At 39.1% G+C, this 21,364-nt stretch overlaps 1 protein-coding gene across 3 annotated transcripts in view; it reads left to right on the forward strand.

Moving 5' to 3' along the window:
* The first annotated feature begins 3,924 nt into the window (after positions 1-3,924).
* bin2b (bridging integrator 2b) overlaps positions 3,925-21,364 on the forward strand; it is a 37,707-nt gene continuing 20,267 nt past the window's right edge. For 2 of the 3 annotated variants that reach the window (XM_044216632.1, XM_044216654.1), the window contains exons 1-11: positions 4,085-4,485; positions 6,331-6,411; positions 7,651-7,705; positions 8,137-8,231; positions 13,139-13,234; positions 13,368-13,475; positions 13,566-13,651; positions 13,990-14,065; positions 14,238-14,320; positions 14,550-15,207; positions 17,001-17,093. In XM_044216632.1, the coding sequence (XP_044072567.1) occupies positions 4,393-4,485; positions 6,331-6,411; positions 7,651-7,705; positions 8,137-8,231; positions 13,139-13,234; positions 13,368-13,475; positions 13,566-13,651; positions 13,990-14,065; positions 14,238-14,320; positions 14,550-15,207; positions 17,001-17,093 (1,524 nt within the window). In that variant the 5' untranslated portion in view covers positions 4,085-4,392. The other variant, XM_044216643.1, reaches the window with a different exon arrangement.

The raw sequence follows: 21,364 nt of genomic DNA on the forward strand, positions 1-21,364 counted from the left end.
ACTGTGCTCCCAGAATTCAATTCAATTTTATTTATATAGCGCCAATTCACAACAGAAGTTATCTCATTGCACTTTTCCTATAGAGCAGGTCTAGACCGTACTCTTTATAATATTAATTACAGAGACCCAACAAATCCCAACCCAACAAGAATGCAGGGTGACTTGTGGTTCCTAGAGTCTCCAAAAGTAGAATGGGAGCCAGAGCCTTCAGTTATCAAGCTCCTCTCATGTGGAATCAGGTCCCAGTTTGGGTTCAGGAAGCAGACACCATCTCCACATTTAAGAGTAGACTTAAGACTTTGCTCTTTGATAAAGCTTATAGTTAGGACTGGCTTGGGTAAGTCCTGAACCATCCCTTAGTTATGCTGCTATAGGCCTAGACTGCCGGGAGACTTCCCATGATGCAGCTCTCTCCTCTCTCCCTCTCCATCTGTATGCATTTTTATCCCATTACTGCATGTTACTAACTTGACATCTTCTCTCTCCCGTAGTAAGGAGGCTTCTGTCTGTTACGGACAGAACCACCGGAGGCAATGGTAAGGAGACTGAGAGAGTTTATTGCAACACAGAAGTAATACGGAGTGATATGATACTGTCCTTGATCTTACTACTGGCGGAATAGTGTGGGCACTGGGGCGACACACACAGAGGACTGGAGATACACAGGAGCTCAGGAGACTAGAGACAGACGGGAGCCAGGAGTCGGAGCGACACACTCAGGGGACTGGAGACAGACAGGAGCCGGGGTTCAGGGTTCCAAGTGGTAGCTATCCAAACGTGACGTCGTGGGGGAGTCCGTGGGGTATTCAAAGGTAGGTAGCGTAACTCTGTCCTTCCTATGAACGAGACCGGACCCTGACTGAGGTGAGGAGCTAGGTTATATAGGGAGTAGAGTGGCTGATTATGTGCAGGTGTGCGATGGGTGACAGGTGCTGGGAATTAATACTCAGGTGAGGAGGTGAGATGTGGCTGTGATGTGGTGGAGAGAACATGACAGACTGTGACACTGTCGCTTTCAGCAGGTATTTCCATCTCTGGAGCTGCAGAGACTGGATCTGTGGTTGTGGGCCACCTGCTGCCCCTGTGTTCCTGCTCCACAACTGCTACTACTGTTGTTGTTGACCTTGTTGCTATTATTGTCATTATTATTCCTATGACTATAATTCCTATTATTATTACTTTATTAATATTAATATTACCACTACCATTACATTACTGCTATTTTAAAATTCTATGTGGAATTTGCATTGTGCTTGCCTCTCCCCCACCCCCTTCTCTCTCTCTCTCTCTCTCTCTTTCTCAACCCGACACGGCAGCGGTGGATGCCCACCATTGAGTCTGGTTCTGCCCGAGGTTTCTGCCTGTTAAAAGGAAGTTTTTTCTTGCCAAAGTCACCAAGTGCTTGCTCATGGTGGGATTTGTTGGGTCTCTGTAAATAATATTATAAAGAGTACGGTCTAGACCTGCTCTGTAATAAAAGTGCGATGAATTTGATGAAATATGAATTGCCACTATGAAAATAAAATTGAATTGAATTGAAAGCAGCAGAAGCTGAGATATCCTGACTTTTAGTCCCAGCTCTGAAAACGCTGATCATTCCTACATTTCCCATAATGCAAGTTGATAGCATCTTTTGTTAGGGGACTCCCTAAAAACTTGGGCTGCGGTTGAATTGTCAAAAAATTATCTTTTCCTAAACACTTTTCCTTAACCTTGATGTAAAACGTCATGAGGTCAAGGAAAGATGTGAAGTAAATTCATTAGGACTTAGGAAAAGACAACCGCGGTACTAAGAAAATCTGACTGCATTTACACCTAGCTACGTGGGTCTGCCATGTTTTTTTTCAAACCAACTTTATTTATAACAAACTCAATGCTTTACAATTCAAGTAAGATTTCCTGTCTAAAACAGAATCAAACCTCCTAAGAAAGGATGTTTTCAATTTATACATAGGTTACATTTAAACATCAATTACTCATAGGAAGTAACAACAAAATAGAAATTGCTGAAAAGAAAAACAAAACAAACAGGATTGAAATGTTGAAATAATATAATAACATAAAAGGAATATAGAAGTAGAGAAAGTTGAGCCATTAAAATAATAATAATTAAATAAAAATAAGGAATTGAGCAAGGGGCTAGAGTGAATTATATTCAGACATAAGTATAAAGAGTTTGCTAGCATGGGCGCTTCTGACCTTTTTTATACATTTGATAAGTAGAGAACTTTTTTTAGTGCATTTCACAATGGGGGGGATTTAATTTGTTATTAAAGATTACTCCTAACTGGATAGATTTGAAAGAGAAGAAATCTATATTTATGGATTTGGAGCTCAGCCAATCATCCAAAGATTTCCATAAGTTTTGGATGTTGTGACAAGCATAAAATAGGTGCTCTGTTGTTTCTACATTTACGTGGTTCTGCCTGGTGAAACTACAATGGTGCGTTCCTGCCGCAAGGAATTGTGGGACGGTATTCTCTCCTCTCCTTTCCTTTCATAAATGATGGTCCAGTGTATCCTATGCTAAAGGAGATAAGAAAGGAAGCATTGAAGCACCTTTCCTTAGCATTTAGAGAATTCATATAGCTCTTATCATGGCTGCCACTAGGATACTTCCGGGTCACTCAGTTAGGAACCTTCCTAAGCAAAAAATACTACTTGACCGCAAATCGATTTCACTCGGATGGGTGTGGTTTTGCAGGATGTAGCAGTGCACGCTTCGCCGAGCTCCGTGAGTGCTGCCCCATCATACCATTTCAGGCCCTTGTAGCCTCTTGCACTCAAGCACTTACCAGGTGACGTCAACTAAATCTGTGAGATGAGGGTTCAGGGTTTAGGCTTTAGGGTGGAGATTGGTATTGGGGCCGTATCATGCTCTGAGTGCACTTCAGTGAGCAAGGTAGAGTATCTCTGACCTGGGAGATGATGAAAATAAATTGCACTTAGTTTTATTGTAGCCTACTTTACTTTTGGTTTGATGAAAATGACAAGTTGGACTGAGTGGCAAAGTAAGGGCTAGTTTTATTTCTAAAGTTTTGAAAATTAGGCAAACTAAACCGAATAATACACGCATGTAATATGAGATCAGATTATTTGATGCATGTCAAGTATGAAGGCATACAGAATATATTATTAATGTTTTCCTATAATTTGTATATTTGGTCTTACACCAATGTATGTACATGGAAATTGATAGCCTGCCTTGTAAGCCCATTTTGGCTGGGCATCTATTGATGCAAGATATTACATTGACATCAGAATACAGACATAGTTGGACATAGTTTAGTCCATCTAAATGTCAGTATATTTTAACACTATTTAGTTGTACATATTTTTAAGTATAACGTCATGATGATCAATTTGAGAATTTATCAACAGTCAGGTAAAAGTCATTTGAAAAATCTGCAGGGATGTCTAGTCACGGTTACAGCCGTGCCAGCAGTACAAGCTGCAAAAATGTAAGTGTATCTTCATAAATCAATGATCACAAAGGCATGAGGTCTCCTGTATCCTGGTTAATGTAGAGCTCTAGCCAGGAGTTTAGTACTGAGGTCATGAGTCCATATTGCTCCCAGTGCCACCCCATCTCCTTGAGAAAACTGTGACTGACCACCAAAACAATTCTGTATATTTCTTTGATCATTTAAAAGTTTTCACATTATATTTCACATTTATTCTTTTGCTCATTTAACTTCTCAGTCATTTCGTTTTGTGTCTTTTAATGGTCATTTTGCGTCTGTTTGTGGTTGTTTTGCATCTCTTTTTCTAGTCGTTTTGTGTCTTTTTGGCCGTTTTGCGTCTCTTTATGGTTGTTTTGTGTCTCTTTGTAGTCCTTTTGTGTCTCTCTGGTTATTTTGATTCTTTTTTCTAGTCATTTTGCATCTGTTTGTGGTTGTTTTCTTTGGAGTCGTTTTGTGTACAATCCTTTATTTCTGAGCTCAAAAAAACTGAGTTTTTGAGGCACATTGAAGGCAGCATCTCAGCCACTACCGCTAATCCCCTGGTTACGTCACGTCGCTGAATCAGGGTCGCATCATCAGAGAAACGCAATCTAAACACATAATTTTCAGGTGAGTGTTTTGGATGATTTCCAATTTTAGCGGATAGCAGATGGGAGTGGAGTGCAGTTTTGCAACGGTGTACACGCAGGAACAGTTCTCAAAAATTCTTTTAACAAGTTTGAACAAGAGCAGACTCCCGCTGATGATGATGATGATGTGAAGGACTTCTTTCTCAACCTTGTTTAACTCCGTGTGTGTGTGTGTGTGTCTTGACACTTGTATTGTTGCTCCACCTCCTTCGAATTGAAGTCGCAGTTCAGCCGCGCTGAGGCAGTTTCTCAAGAGGAAGCAAACGGGAGGCGCTTGGTGAGAAAACAGAAAATTGACGATGGCAGATAACAAGATGGGCCCAAACTTCCAGGCTGGAGCTGGATTCCTCGCCAAACGGGTTCAGAAGTCTTTGAATCGAGCTCAGGAGAAGGTGAGCCAGGGAAATCAACATTGTAAAGTTTTTTTATATTGAGTCTATTTAACTTCAAAACTGAACAGTAGGAGCACTGTCATCAGTCGGGTAAGCCATAAGACAGACTTATTCAAGCTTGTTTTGTCATCCAGCTTTATCCTGCGGTGGTAGCCTATAAACTCATTAGGAACCCTGCTGTAAGTTAATAGTTAACAGACTTTTTTCAGAATTACTCAAATAAGGGTTTCTTTGGAAACAGTATATGCTTCTTTACAACAAGGCTCCCAAACAGGGACAAGCACCTCCTTCAGAGTAATGTAGCTATTATTTACCTTAGTAGAAATTTGGCAAATGAGAGAATGTGTAAGTATACCTATATTGCTTATGAAATATCTTGCTCTGTAGCTACTGCCATTTCCCCTGATATCTAGTTCTGTACGAAGTTGTAACTCATAATGAAATGCTCCCAGGTGAGAGGATAAAATCATGTCAAGCCTATTTACTGGACCTCATCATAACAAAGTGTAAGAACCTGTGATACTAACCATATGAGAAAAGAAAAAGCTCTCTATGCAGACTGTTTTTAATCTAGTTTTAATCTTAGTCTATAGACTATAAACCACATGCTCTTGTCTACTGTGTGTTTTTGAACTGTTTACATTTGAATGATTGCCCCTTTATCTGTTACCCTGATGCATTAATAAAACAGTAGCTTGGACTTTCCCAGTCTGAGCATCATAGTGTTGTACAGTACTATACAGCTGTGTGCGGACACAAAAGCTGCCACTTCCTGACTGTGCACTTCCTCTCGCTTGCTGAGCCTTTCTCGCTCAGTTTATGTTTGACTTGTTTGATTTTGCTGCTCCACCTCAAAACAGCAGCTGCAGAAGTTGCAAGACCAAAGCCTATTTTGGGGATTCAGGATTTTTTTTATTTTTATTTTTTCATGGAAATTGGGAGGATAGACATGATAATGAGAGCCTTTGTTGTCCTTACAGATTTAAAGTTAAAGGTCACGCGATATGGCATTCAGGCTTTAAAACAGCTGCATGCAGTGGACTGTGAAGGACACTGTAATAGTTAGCCATGTGTGTCTAGTTTAGTAGAGGCAAAGTAGTATGTGGTACTGTATATGGCGCATTATTCTGTTATGATTTAATATTGTTATACTGCTAAATCAGCTGGGCCAATATATCCCATTATATATGTATTGTAATTATTGGCCGACATTTACACTAATACCGATATATCTGCATTAAGCTGATGAGGACCGATATATCAGCCAGGCCAGTTAAAGAGTACTCCACCAAATTAGCATTGCACTCCTATAACACTGTCTGGCTCACGATGAACAGTTGATACAAAAAGTATCCAACTTGATACAGCAGAACCAGAGGTATTGTCTTTTTTAGACCATGCATTCTTTTTCCTTGTGTAAACCTGGCATCTACATTACCCACAATGCAACTCGACCACCAACAGTTCAGTCAGAGATTCAGTGTTTTATGCTAGTAGTGTCTAACGTAGCCTTGAGCTACGGACTACAGAGGTCTGGTAAGCTCACTTCTTCACACCCCCAGATTTTTTTCATTTTCAAACTTTGTCTTCAGCCCCAACCAACGCTGACTCAAGTGACATCACTTGAGGACATTTATCAGATTTTGTGCAGCTCCCTCTGGAGCCACAAAAGGTTTCATACAACTTCTTCACATATGAGTAAAACTCCCCAACACCTGTAAACACACTTTGATGAGTAAAAGCGGCAAGTTCCCCTTTAACTAATCTAGCTCTAGTAATCATTAATGCTAGAAATCTTTGTCTATCTAATGTTGAAACTTACTCTGACTCTGTGTCCTCTCTCAGGTCCTTCAAAAACTGGGCAAAACCATGGAGACCAAGGATGAACAGTTTGAGCTGTGTTTCCAGAGCCTCAACAAACAACAGGTACAGCAACACGTAACCTTTTTTAACATGACAAGGTCGCTCTACATGGTAGTTCTTTGCTATTCACTGCAAGTCTGAGTCAAATAAAGGTCATGTCAAGTCTTTGCTTTAATCTGCTTTTATAGTTAAATAGCTAGCAAATTTTATCCCCCTTACCAATAATATCCAGTTAAATGGAGCATTGCTAAGTCCAAAAAAGGACAGTGTTTTGTTTTGGTTGTTGAGATACCAACCAACAAGTTCAGACAATCGGCTCAGCCTTGAAAACAGGAAATACTTGAAACAAGATGTAGCTTTTTCTTATTTTCTTATCCATTCTGCATAATTACTGCTTATGTCTCCTCTTGAGCTGTACACAAAAACATTACCCTCGATATTAACAGAAATGAGGTAGTGCTTATATTAAAAAAAACTATCCATTTTAAGGGTTACCCACATCCTCACAAACTAATAACTTGGCCCAGATTTAAAGCGAGACTATAACATTTGAAAGAGGAAATAAAACACTCTTCTTTTTACAAATGAAAAGTTTTTAATTTAAAAGCAATAAAATGTACCCTTCCTCAGTGGAATACACTCAGGGGTTTTGTTGCCATAGACTTGGTGTGGTATGACCAATGTCTTGTATGCTAATTTTAGCAAACTTTAGATGGATATTGCTTTTATAATGGCAATTACTGAATAAGTATGCTGACTTTATGGCTCTTTTCTACTTGTGTTACTGTTAAACTATGTTTTAGCATTCATCATTCCATAACTAATTTTTGGCCACAATTGCTGCTGTTTGGCAAAAGTTACATAGGTTCACTTTTATTTTGCTCAAAGCTCATTCAGTGTTAAATGCAACAACTCCAGTACATATTGGAGGGAAACTGACAAGGAGCAACAGGAAGGAAGTCTACATGCTGACAAGATGCAGACGTGCTGTTTTCACTTCACCACTACCATCACCACATCAAATGTTGTGATTGTTATTTAATTTAAACTCAACATTGTGGTCAGACGATTTTTATATATTTTAGTGGATTATATGGAGTTTATAACTTGATGCCAAAAAAGTTACACTGCCAACAATATCAGCCTGCAGTCCAACAGAAGCACACTGATTTCATCATTTTGAGGTTGTTAAGGAAATGATGACGCATAAATGGCTCAGATTGCCATAGAGATAATGTTACTGGGTGTCACTGAATTTAACTTCTTTGTATTTTCTGCTTTGTATTTTGCCTCTGCACACAGATCGATGGAAGCAGGTTGTTTAAAGATGTCAAAGCCTACCATACAGCAGTGAAAGGTAGGTTTTGAAAGCATATACAGTATATACAGACACACAGCACAGTGTTAACAGAACGCCACTTTTTGCCCAGGAGAGTTAGTGAATAATAGTTAAGTGATTTTCTTCTGTTGGATCCTGTGTGGACACTTGCAATTCTGCCTGCCATGTTGTACAAGAACAAATAAAATCATGTAGTGAAAACAGCAGATACAGCATTGCATATGTGATTCATGTGCAAGAAACCGTTGTGTTTCTAGTGTTGTCAGCTATTGCTGCAAACCAGTGTTGTTCTGACCTTCTCAGTGTGGGTGTTGCAACAGGGCCACAAACCCTAAAAACAATACCACCACAATGCACTATGCTGCTGATGCTAGATGATAAGTTGGTCCTTATGGAGTCATGATTAGATTTTAGATTTTTGTCCTACAATTTCCTGTTTTTTACCACAGCCGTGCATGAGACGTCCAAGCGGCTGTCCCAGACGTTGCAAGACATCTATGAATCAGACTGGAATGGAGTGGAGGACCTTGCTGTCATTACAGAGGTATGTTCATAATGTGTGTGTTTGTGAATGTTTGCTTGAACAGTAATCTGAGAGCTGGTCCACAAAGCCAGATAATTTTATAAAATCTGTTTAATTTCAACAGGTCGAGCTTATATTCAGGAACTTTGGTTTCATCAAGCAGGTTTAAAGAAGCTTGATCTAAGTTACCATGAAAATATATGCATCTAGACTAGAGTGGTTCCTTTTTTGACAACAGGCATATACATAGTTTTTTTTCACGCACATGTTTGACATATGGCCTTTTTATGAAGTTTGATGGCTAACATGTTAGCAAGCAGATACTTATTAACAGACCCAGCAGCAATCGAGCTGTGGTGATGGTGGGCCAAGGTGCAAGGGCCAAAAACTCCATCCCTAGCCGGACCCCGGTGTCTAGCTCCTTTTTACACAGCCTGTTCAAGGCGGGATTGTTGCGCTGTTATTCCACCTTGCCATTTTGTATAAAATGTACGAACACAGAATGGGGGGCGCATTGTTGTTAAGCTGGCAGCGTAGGTAGTAACAGAGCCAAATCGACGTCTGTGTAAAATGGTGGAGCCGGCAGGATGGGACACACTAAACGCTGATGCTGTTGTTACACTTCACGCCAGCATGCTATCTAAAATCACAAACTGGGGCTGCATTATGAAGTAGGGGCTAGCAGTAGGCTAGCCCATCCTTCAACTTAACTTGACCATTCCCTGTAAACTAGCATTAAGATTGGTCAGTCACATTAACAACGGTGCATGCTGTTGTGTTTTTAAATATAAAATAATAAAAAAAAAAAACATTGACAGCAGCGCAAACACACGGCATCCGTACACTTTCCAACATACTGCCAATCATAATGTGTTACGTCATCTGTATGAATGCAGGACCCTGAGAAGATCTGCCAGGCCTAGCACATCTGGTACCTACACTGGCGTAATGACGGGTCTTCTTTATGGCAGTATTGCATAAGTGATTTTGTGTTTTGAATAAGACACGTTAGAAGTAGAAATATTTGTTTCTTTTGAAATGAAAATATGAGTTTTAGCATGGCACCAAACAGACCAAATGCTGCATCAATACAGTAGCTGCATAGTGTGGTTCATTGCAATGACATAAAGTAAGTTTATATTTTTGTATGCAGTTTATATTATTAAACTGTTAAATAGACAATGATGTGTGTATCTTTTTTTTTTTTTATTAACATTTTTACCTGGTGGGCTTAAAGGAGATGCTAGCTAAAAAATAAAAATCTGTCTTGGGTGGATGTAAAGGAGTATAGCTAATTACTTCTCTGCATAATCAATTAATACTTGTCATGCTGTTAGTGCACCATGTATACAGTGGTGTTATACTTAAATGTTTCAGATCATCAAACAAATTTAAATATTAGTCAAAGATAACACAAGTAAACAGAAAATTCAGTCTGGTGCAGCCAGAAAACAATAGGGCTGATTACTGGGCCATCATGGAACAAAAGAAGGTCAGTTTCAGGTGAAACTAGGCAGGGTAAACAGCAGACACTCAGGAAGACTCCTCCCTGAGGGCAGGGCCTAAGCAACACAGAGTAGCTTACATTTCTGAGTTCCCAGACCATTTTCACAATTGAGAATGACTTCCAGATGGGAGCTGAAATGTCTTGATTCTGAAAACAGTGTCCAGATGACTACAACTGAAACCTTTTCTACAATTTGTGAAAAAAAACAACTTTATTTTAACTATAGAAGCACGTATTACCTTTTGACAGAAATACACTCATCAGTGTCGGAAAAGAGAGCGCAGGGATTGGATTAAGTGTAGCGTACCTTGAGACGATCACTGCAGACGATCACCCAGGGCATCTTCCGACCACCCAGTCAGTCCAGCCGGACCAAATGTCAAAATTCTTGTGCCAAGTTCTTGTTAACTTTTATAGAGTAGCAATAGAAAGCATCCTGACTAGAAAGATTATAAATTGGCATCGGATGTGCATGGCCCAGGAGAGGAGGGCTCTGCTGCGGGTGATTAAAACCATCCAGAACATCATTGGTACCCATCTACCAAGCATCAGTAATATTGGTGAGGTGCCTGCTCAGAGCCCAAAAGACAGTACCCAACCCAGCCACAGCCTGTTCACCCTGCTGCCATCTGGCAAGCTATACAGAAGTATCTGCTGCCATACCACCAGACTACAGAGCAGATTCTCTCCTCAGGTTGTGAGACTCAGCTCAATTCCACTTTGTCCTCCGCCCTCCACCTTAAATAAATGACGTGGAACTTTGTTATGCTGGTTTTGCACATTACCATATCTTTTGTATAATACATGTATATAAGTAAATGTATATATCTTTATTATAATCTTAAATATTTGTATATAGGTTCTGTGTGTGTAGTGTGAAGGGGGTTATAACTTTCATTTTGTTGTGCAGGTTACGGGCCATCAAACAAAAATAATTAGCTGAAAGATGCTAAAATGGTTTATAGAGCTGAGGGAAACCGCAAAGTTGGGTAATAATTATATATGGGTTCAACACTACGAGCAACCCCTTTTACATTACACATTGTCATTTGAGCATTGTTCATATGTAAATATAGATATGTGCAGCTTTAAATACAAATTAATCAATAACAATATACTGGAGACAGATGATTTTCATGTCTAGTGGGGATACTCATGAATAGTTGGTCTACAAATTTTTATCACTTATGTTTCTCAACAAAAAACTTTAATTGCATTAGTTTTAGCATTACTTAATAAATAGATTGCAGCAAGGATAAGTAAAACATGGAATAAAGGAGAACAACAGGTTTACAGTAAAACAAAATTAGACTAATGATAAAATATTAAAGTCCAACTGAAATTAAATAGGATTTTTTGTCTGCTACAGAATACATATCTGCTCTGTACATCACTTGTCCTGTGTTCTCCTTTGAGTAAAAAATCAGAAACCAAATGGGAGACATTTATATTTCATATTTTTGGTTTTATGATGGCGCCCCCTAGTTTTGCAGTAATTCAACACAATACCGTTTTGGTATCAGTCTACGTAGATGGAGACCATATTTATATACAGCCAATCAAATTTTTGCATAAAGCCGTAACATCAGCTTGCACTCAAACAGAGCAGACGGTCTCACTGAGCTAGACAGCGCCCTGCTACACACCACAAGAGCCACAGACTTGGAGCAGAGTCTGCGACTTTGGACTTCTTTCTTTTTTTAAATCACTTGAAAAGATTTTCAACCATAGCGACCATATTTATTTAAAATTAAATATGGTTGCTTGTTAGGAAAATCTGACGAACGACAACTTTTTTTTTTATATTTATGGTCGCTGTTCCACAATGCATTGATTTGTCACTCTCTGCACACAGCCTCACAAGTACTGTCAGTGCTGTAGTTTAATTTGCCATCCCGCAAATCCCCATGTTGGCCTGTACTGCCCCCTCCTCCCCCTCATTGGAGAAAAATCAATGTCATGTCAATCATGTTGTAGCTATGGTTTTATTGTAGGTACGAGCCAGATTTCATAGGTTTATAGTTTTATTTTTAGAGTGCACTATTCGTATGAATTTTGACATTGCTCTCAGAAATATGTACCCTTTTGTAATTAAACAATATGCTAATACAGTAGTTTATAGGTTGGTTGTTTCTAATTAAATTTAAATGCCTCTTTCATTTTAGAATGAAGGCAATATCCTAGCTGTTATTGGTGGTGATTTGCATTTAATTTGCTCCAAATAATATTGACCTACTATGATTTTACTTTTTTACAGATGATAAAAGAAGTTAATGGAGCACATGATTCTTCTTAGTTTTCCTTTTTTAATCCAACAATCACATATTCTGTCAATGTAAATTGTAATCATTACTGGATAATGTTTTCCAAGTTGTCAGCATCACCCTAATATAGTAACCACAAAAGCTAATATATATATGGAAGAGTATACTGGGCTATATTCAAATGATAATGTAAACTTGAAAATGTAATTTCACATTAGCATCATAATTTTCCACATATGTATGTTTTTATTTGAGTGAAATGCATTAATACAATTTTCATTTTGAACATACTTGTATGGGCGTTCCATGACTATATTTAAATGAAAATGGAAACGCTGTTTGACTTAATTTTCAAAGACCTAACCTGTTATATAGTGGAAAATATTCAAATGATTCACCAAAATCAGTGAATACAGTTCTAAAGTTGTTTTTGTACAGTAATCCAGTAGTCAGTGAGGCCCAGTTGCCTTCTCACCTTTCTACCATAAGCAGACTACGCACATGAGCAAATCAGCAGATGTTCAAGCAAGTGACGTCCCAACTGAAGACCCGCTGATGAGAGCGCTGACAGTTTACATCTTCATTTTCATGTTGACCCCAAAAGAGGGTGGTGATGTGTAAATGCAAAGACTGGTGGGGCTGTTTTGCTTATTGCATTTGAATATTGTCCACTGTACAGCAGGTTAAGTCTTTTGAAAATGAAATGTCAAATACAGTTTTCATTTTCAAATTGTTAGAAAATTTCCTTTGCATTTTGACTTAAATATTGCTTGCATAAATGAAAATACCTATCACCCTATCACCGCCGCATTTGAATATTGTCCACTGTACAACAGGTTACCAAAATAAAATGTCAAACAGCTTTTCCATTTTCATTTTTATATAGTCAGAACGTCCATACAAGTATGTGAAAATGAAAATTGGATTATTGCATTTTCATTTAAATTTTTACTCAAATAATGCGTGGAAAATTATAATGCTATTTTGGCATTACATTTTCATTTTCAAGTTTACATTATCATTTTAATATAGTCCAATATATGCTTTCATACATATCCTTCTTTGCTGAAATAATGTTTGTGGCTTGGTTAAAGTTGTCTAGCATTTAGAGAGACTTGTTACAATTGTATTGATGTGATACCAACTGTGTCTCTTAGAGTGAAGATTTGCTGTGGAACGACTACGAAGAAAAACTAAGTGACCAGATTGTCCGCACCATGGAGAACTATACAAGCCAGTTCCCTGAGGTCAAGGTAACCTGAAGCTTTTTAAAAACTGTACGCAAATACTTTAATGGCTTTTGGGCCTTTTTTACACACAGAGATCATCTAGCCTTTTACTGGTGGGTGACATGTTTACTTTAAGAAACTCTTGCCTGTGTATCAGGAACGAGTAGCTAAACGCGGTCGCAAGCTGGTGGACTACGATTCAGCACGACACCACCTGGAAGCGCTACAGATTGCCAAGAAAAAAGATGAAGTCAAAATAGCAAAGGTAGCATTAGTATTACAGTACACATAGCACAGAAATAAGTCGTTTTCAACTGTAAATAAAAAAAAAAACTACTTTCAAATCCTCTAACAGGCAGAGGAAGAGTTCAACAAGGCCCAGAATGTCTTTGAAGAAATAAATAATGAGCTGAGGGAGGAGCTGCCTGTTCTCTATCAGAGGTATGGCTGACCATCCACAGCAGCAAATTAAAACAGTCCTTGATAACACGTGGAACCTCCATAGTGGAGTTTTGGATCATGACAAAAAAAGTGTCTTCTTAGGTATTTAAGATTAACAAAACTAAGTAACTCAACCTGTGCATGATTAATCTGAACAAAAGGTGCAGTTGATTAACAAGACTTTTTTAAATATTATTCTTGACTGAAAGCCTGTAAAATTTACAGATGGAATTAGTCCAAGCAGAAGTTTTCCAGACTGTGCGTAGGACAATATAACTGAACTTGATGTCATGTGGATGAACTGAAAGACAAACTGAGAGCTGTCTTTGTCTCTGTAGCCGGATAGGTTGCTATGTGACGGTGTTTCAAAACATATCAAACCTGAGAGATGTCTTCTACAAGGAAATGAGCGTGGTGAGATATGACACAGATCCTTTTTCATCCCTTTCATACTAGTAATGTGAAGTTATTTAAGTGATTAAAAATACCATGAAACCTCTAACAACTGCATTTTTAAATGAGATTTAAGGTATGGTATTTGTGTTGCAAGTTAGTTTGTGTGCTTTTGTTTCACTTTGTGTTGCAGCTGAATCATGAGCTGTACAATGTGATGAAGAAACTGGAGACTCAACACTCAGGAAAAGCTTTCATCATCAAGGGTCTGAACAGGTGAGGCACTGTGTTGCATGTTTCCTCATCTGTGGTTACAGTGTTCTCAACAAGAATGTCTTGTCTAGTAAGTAAATAACACACATACCTAATGCTGCCTATCTGCCATTTCTGTATGGAGTGCTGGAGTACTAATAACTAAAAACAACTCTTTTCTCGCTATTCTGGTAGATTTATAAAATGCTATATGTAAATCCAAAAAGAACAAATGTACTTTTTCTTCAAATAGCACGTCAAACAAGTCAAAGAAGAGAAAGTCCCTGGTTATCTCCAATCCCATCCCTTGCAATACAGCTTTCCCAGCTGACCACATCTCCATCCATTCTTCCACTGAAAATGGAAATGATGGTGTGCCCTCACCCATTGCCCAACAAACTCAAAGCATCTCTGAAGAAACCAGCGTACCAGAAGAAAGTGGTGTCTCATCCAAAGATGTCAACTCATCAGACTCCGATCTCAGCTCCAGTGGCACCAACACACCTAAGAGGCAGTCCATATATGACAGTGAGAACAACGACAAGAGCACAGGGAATCCGGAGGAGGAGGCAGCGGTCGAGGCAGAAGCAGAACTTGCTACAAACCAGTCGGATGACTCTGGGGTGGGTGTACCAAAGTCAGAGGCTGCAGGTCAGGAAGTGTCCAATCCCTCAGATTCTGCAGATAGTGATACCCCACATAGTTCAAGGCAGGAGAATTTGAGTGATCCACCATCAGAGGAGGCCAAGCCCAAACCTGCACCGGTTCCCGCCCCTCGCGTCTCTTTCTGCTCCACAGATAGAGGCCCCCTCTTGCCCGCTGGGGAGCAGGAGACAGAGGAAGCATCAGTCAAGACAGCTGACTCAGGAGATGACTCCAGTTCCTACAATCCACCAGGCTTCCTATACAAGGTACAAAATGATGATTTGTGGAAGATTTTAACATTTTGGTGAAAATGTTTATTTTCTTTCTTTCTGTGGGTGAAATGAGAGGATCGATATCAATCTCATGTCTTAAAAGAATACTCCACCAATTTAGCTTTGCAGCCCTATATCAATGTCTGACTCACGATAGACAGTTTAAAACACAAAGGATCAAAATCGATGTAGCAGAACCAGAGAGATTGTCTTTTTTTATTCAATGCATTCTTCTTCCTTGTCAAAACCTGGCGCCTACATTACCAATAATGCAACTGGGCTGCAGACTGTTAAGTTGGAGATTTAGGTGTGTAACGCTAATAGTGGCTAATGTAGCCTCGAGCCGCTAGCTTCAAGCGGAGATGAGGAGGCTATATCTTCTAACTCCACACCCCTAGATATTTTTCATTTTCAAACTTGTAGTCTTCAGACCCAACCGACGCTGACTCAAGTGACATTACTTGAGGACATTTATTGGACTTTTGTAGCTCCTCAGGGAGCTGCACAAAGGTTTTATACAACTTTTTCACATGCAGTAGTACTTCCCAACATCTATAAACACATTTTGATGTGTAAAATCAGTGGAGTTCCCTTTTTAAGAACATAGTGTGAGCAAGAGGGTTGATGAGTTCAGCATTTCATTTGTCAGATGAAAAAGTTACCTAGTTTCACTTGTTTACATACTTCGACTAGCATAGGCTTTTGAAAACTACTGTATATGAAGACGGTGTAGTCCCTCATTCGTCCAGGAGTGTTCCATTGTAGAAAAGGTTTCAGTCGTAGTCATCTGGACACTGCACATATCATATATATTCTAATATATAAATAATATATAAAACACATATTATACATGTATAATAATAAACCTGCATACAAGTGTGTAATTCATATGAATGAATTCAGATTAAGGACTTCTCATACACAACCAGTGTAATGAAAAGAGTATTAGTTGTATTTTGTAGTGTTTGTGTCTACCTGCCCAGAGACTGCAGATGGAAAGTATTCAGTAGATAAATCTAGTACAAATCATCTGTACTTTTTGTATGAATTTTTTTTTTGTTTGTTTTGCACATGATCCCTGACAAATCTAATAAAAATAATAAAGATATATTTAATGAGACAAACTACACCAAAATCAAAATGTTACAGGTGGATGACACGAATTGGCAAGTGTCAGACCTTTAGAATAGATTTTACAATTAAGCCAAAATTGACTTATTGTAATTGTATTCCACTCATCTACACTCAAACACTTCATCTAATGTTTTCTGTACAGTTTTTAATGATCAAATAATTATTGGTCTATCTAATATATGTATCTGACTACTAATTAATACATTATTAACATGCAGATGTCAAATTTCCTTTTTGCTTTAAATATAAAGAAGAAAATTGAGATCAGATTGAAACATTGTTTCCTTTGTGGCTCTAAAATATCTGTCTCTGAGATTTCTGCCTCCACTCCACTACAAAGGAGGTGAATAAAATTTCCTTTGTGGTGAAGTAATCCCTTTAAAAACTGTTGCTAGTGTGTTCTTTGTGTATGTGCATTTATCCAGATTTAGGGATATTGTGCCTGGAAAGACTAGTTGCTGTCACCAATTTTAAATATAATTTTTCAAATCTGTGAGCACCACAAACAAAATACGTTTACCTCCAAATCTCAGATATCTCGACACCTGAAAATGTTTTTCAAAAATGTAGTTCCCCTCTTAAAGTTAACTATTAGTGTAAATTGTGATGCTCAGTATTAAGCTTGCATTAATGTGACCTGTGTTTTACACCAGGGGGTGGCGTTAGAGAGCCATGCAGCATCTGAAGACGGCCTGCTCCAGTTTGATCAGGGAGACATCATCCTGGTGCTTGCTGACACTCAAGAGGTTTGTGTGCCTTGTAAAGCATAATTTACTATCTAGTGGCACTTCAGAAATATAGAAGATTACACATTTTTTGTAAAGTCTGCTCCTTTTTTGTTTGGACTGTGGACCTTTTTCTGAACCTGAATATGTTGTTTAGACCAGTATGTTGTGGGGATTTGTTTTTTCTGTTGGAGCCATGTATGCATCCTGCTGGTGGTGTAATTTTCATCACATGTCTGTGTCTGTTCCTTTTCTTGTTGAGTGATAATTTATTTTTTTTCTGTGGGTAACTGGCCAAACAAATGTCAGCGTGAGATATTTCCACTGCAGATAGAATGGAGTGCAGGACATTCTTCAAATTTCTACATTAAAATATCTCTACTAAACATCAGGGGATGTATTCACAAAACATCCTAAAGCTTAAATAAAAATTAAATAAGGGGCTTGTTAGTCCTAACTTTAGGTCTCCTAAGTTTTTGGTCTAAGAGTACTTCACAAAGCATTTTAGTGCTTAAAGTAGTCTGAGGGAGGTAAGAGTCAGTAGCGAGGACTTCTAAGTCACTAAGACCTGCTCAAAGTCAGTCAAATGCTGCAGGTAATGACACTCATCTGTTCAAAAAATGAACAGTATATTTTAACAGAGGGTGAGTTAATAAGGACCTAATCAGCTTGCCAACAAATCGAAACAATCCAATAATCCAATCCAAGCAAGCCCTAACTATAAGCTTTATCAAAGAGGAAAGTCTTAAGCACACTCTTAAATGTGGAGATGGTGTCTGCCTCCCGAACCCAAATTGGGATGTGATTCCACAGGAGAGGAGCTTGATAACTGAAGGCTCTGGCTCCTGTTGTACTTTTTGGAGACTCTAGGAACCACAAGTAACCCTGCATTCTGGGAGCACAGTGTTCTAGTCGGGTAATACGGTATTATGAGCTCTTTAAGATAAGATTGTAGGTGAGCAGAAGGATTATAAATTCTATTCTGGATTTTACAGGGAGCCAGTGCAGAGATGCTAGTATTGGAGAAATATGATCTCTTTTCCTAGTTCTTGTCAGTACATGTGCTGCAGCATTTTGGATCAACCAGAGACTCTTAAAGGACTTATTCAGGCAGCCTGAAGGAATTGCAATAGTCCAACCAAGAAATAACAAATGCATGCACTAGTTTTTCAGCATCATTTTGAAACAGGATGTGCCTGATTTTTGCAATGTTGCGTAAATGAAAGAAGGCAGTCCTTGAAGTTTGTTTCATGTGGGAGTTAAAGGATAAATCTGAGGTTCCTTATGGTGGTGCTGGAGGCCAGGGAAATGCCATCTAGAGCAACTATGTGTTTAGATAATGTGCCTCGGAGGTGTTTGGGAAAATTGCAGGTCATCCAGGTTTTTATGTCCTTAAGGCATGCTTGAAGTTTCGCTAACTGGTTAGTTTCATCTGGCTTGATCGATAGATATAATTGGGTAAGTTTATGGAGTGTTTCCTAATAATATTGCCTAAAGGAAGCATATATAAGGTGAATAGAATCGGTCCAAGCACAGAACTTTGTGGAACTCCGTGACTAACTTTGGCGTGCACGGACGACTCACCGTTAACATGTACAAACTGAGATCGATCTGATAGATAGGATTTAAACCAGCTTAGTGCGGTTCCTGTAATGCCAATTACATGTTCCAGTCTCTGTAATAGGATGTGATGGCCAGTGGTGTCGAATGCAGCTCTAACATCTAACAAGACAAGTACAGAGCCAAGCCCATTGTCTGATGCAATTAACTGGTCATTTGTAATTCTCACCAGTGCTGTCTCTGTGCAATGATGCACTCTAAATCCTGACTGAAAATCCTCAAATAAACTATTGTTATTTAGAAAGCCACACAACTGATTGGTGACTGCTTTCTAAAGGATCTTAGAGAGAAAGGGAAGGTTAGATATAGGTCTATAGTTGGCTAAAACCCCTGGAACAAGAGTGGGCTTTTTAAGAAGGGGTTCAATTACAGCTATTTTAAAGGATTGTGTTACATAGCCTGTCAATAAAGACAGAACAAAGTGCTAACTAAGGGTAAAACATCTTTTTAAAAGCAGCCTAGTTGGAATGGGGTCTAAGAGACAGACAAAATACATATCAGGTTTTACAGTTGTTTCTAAGGTTCCTGTGTTTAAAGAAAAATCGGTACCAGTTGATGGCAGGATGTGATGAATTTTTTCTCTAATAGTTAAAATTTTATTATTAAAAAAACTCATGAAGTCGTTACTACTGAGGGCTATAGGAATACATGGTTCAGTAGAGCTATGACTCTCTGTCAGCCTGGCTACAGTGCTGAAAAGAAATCTGGGGTTGTTTTTATTTTCCTCTATTAATGATGAGTAGTAAGCTGCTGTGGCATTATGGAGGGCTTAACAATATGTCTCTCTATGTATCTTGCCAGACTAAAGATTATTCCAGATTGTTGGAACGCCATTTCCTTTCAGGTTTTCATGATGTTTGCTTTAATTTGCGGGTTTGGGGGTTATACTATGGAGTTAACCTTCTTTGTTTTATTATCTTCTTTTTTAGAGGGGTGATAAAATCGAATGTGGTAAAAACAGTGAGTGGCTTCATGTACATGCTGACAAAAGCCAATCGAATCTATTAATGAGATAAACACAGTACTAAGGCTATCATTTTCAACGGCCACATGAATATTGAAATCACCTACATTAATTCAGATAATAATTCAGAATAAGGACCAGGAGCGCGGTACACTATAACAAATAGAATTGGCTGTCATGTTTTCCAGGTTGGGTGTAAAAGACTAAGAACAAGGCTGTCGAATGAGTTATAATTTAGTTTAGGTTTAGGGTTGATTAATAGGCTTGATTCGAAGATGGCTGCAACTCCACCTCCTTGGCTGGTGCCTTGAGGAATATGAGCATTAATATGACTGGGCGGAGTGGATTCATTTAGGCTAACATCTTCTTCATGACCCAGCCAGGTTTCAGTAAGACAAAATAAGTCAATATGATACTCTGATATTAAATCGTTCACCAGAACAGCTTTAGATGACAGAGATCTGATGTTTAAGAGTCCACATTTAATTCTCCTATTTTGTTGTGCTATTTCAGCGTTTTTGTTTAGGTTTTTATGTGTAACTCTTCTGTTAACTTTTGGTTTTATTAATTTAAGTGGTTGGGAGGCAGACACAGTCACTAAGGAGTTTTGGGTGGGTAACTGCTCTGGATGCGCAGAGAAGTGTTTAGGACTGCAACTCTGCCTCCTCCTCATTACACATGTACAAGTACAAGCAGAAGTGCAATAAGCAAGTGCAGCATATAAAGTGTGCTCATAAATGCAGGATAGAGCAGTATTATGAAAATAAGTGGTACTATGGACATTATATACAGGCATTACTATAAACAGAAGTATACTGGGATGGATATGTACAATAATAATTGGACTGGGCAGAACAGTAGTGCAATGAATATAAATTAGTGCAATTTATGGAAATAGTTAACAGTGCAGTAGATGAGTTATTGCAGTATTCAGTACATAGTACTGGAGTGCAAATGATGCAGTATATGTATAAATAAATAATCCGGTAGTGCAAATGAACATGTGGTACATGTAGCAAAAACAATATAGCAGCATTTAAGTTAAGGTATATGAGGGGACAGTGGAATCATAGGGGGGCAGAGTTCAGTAGGAATACAGCTCTGGAAATAAAACCGTTTCTCAGTCTGCTGGTCCTTCTGCGAAGGCACCTGAGGTGCCTGCCGGAAGGCAGGGGAGAAAACAGTCTCTGGGCAGGGTGAGAGGAGTCCTTAAGAATGCTGTGGGCTCGACGCAGACCGTGTTTCCTCTGGATGTACTCAATGGCTGGAAGTGGAGTCCCTGTGATGCGCTGGGCAGTTTTCACCACCCGCTCCAGTGCCTTGCGCTCTGCAGTAGAGCAGTTCCCATACCAGTTCCCGACACAGTTGGTTAGGATGCTCTCTGCTGTGCAGCAATAGAAGTTCACCAGGGTAGCTGAGGACAGTTGGTTCTTCTTCAGTGTTCTCAGGAAGAAGAGGCGCTGGTGAGCCTTCTTGACCAGGCAGGAGGTGTTGGTGGTCCAGGAGAGGTTCTCCGAAATATGGGTCCCCAGGAACTTGAAGCTGGAGACACGCTCAACAGCCATCCCGTTAATGTGGATGGAGTCATGTGTGCCTCCTCTCGCCTTCCTGAAGTCCACGATGAGCTCCTTTTTGTCTTGGAGTTGTAGAGGAGCAAGTTATTGTCTGAGCACCATGTGGCCAGGTGCTGGACCTCCTCCCTGTAGGC

This window comes from Siniperca chuatsi, linkage group LG2, assembly GCF_020085105.1.
Source record: "Siniperca chuatsi isolate FFG_IHB_CAS linkage group LG2, ASM2008510v1, whole genome shotgun sequence".
NCBI lineage: Eukaryota > Metazoa > Chordata > Actinopteri > Centrarchiformes > Sinipercidae > Siniperca > Siniperca chuatsi.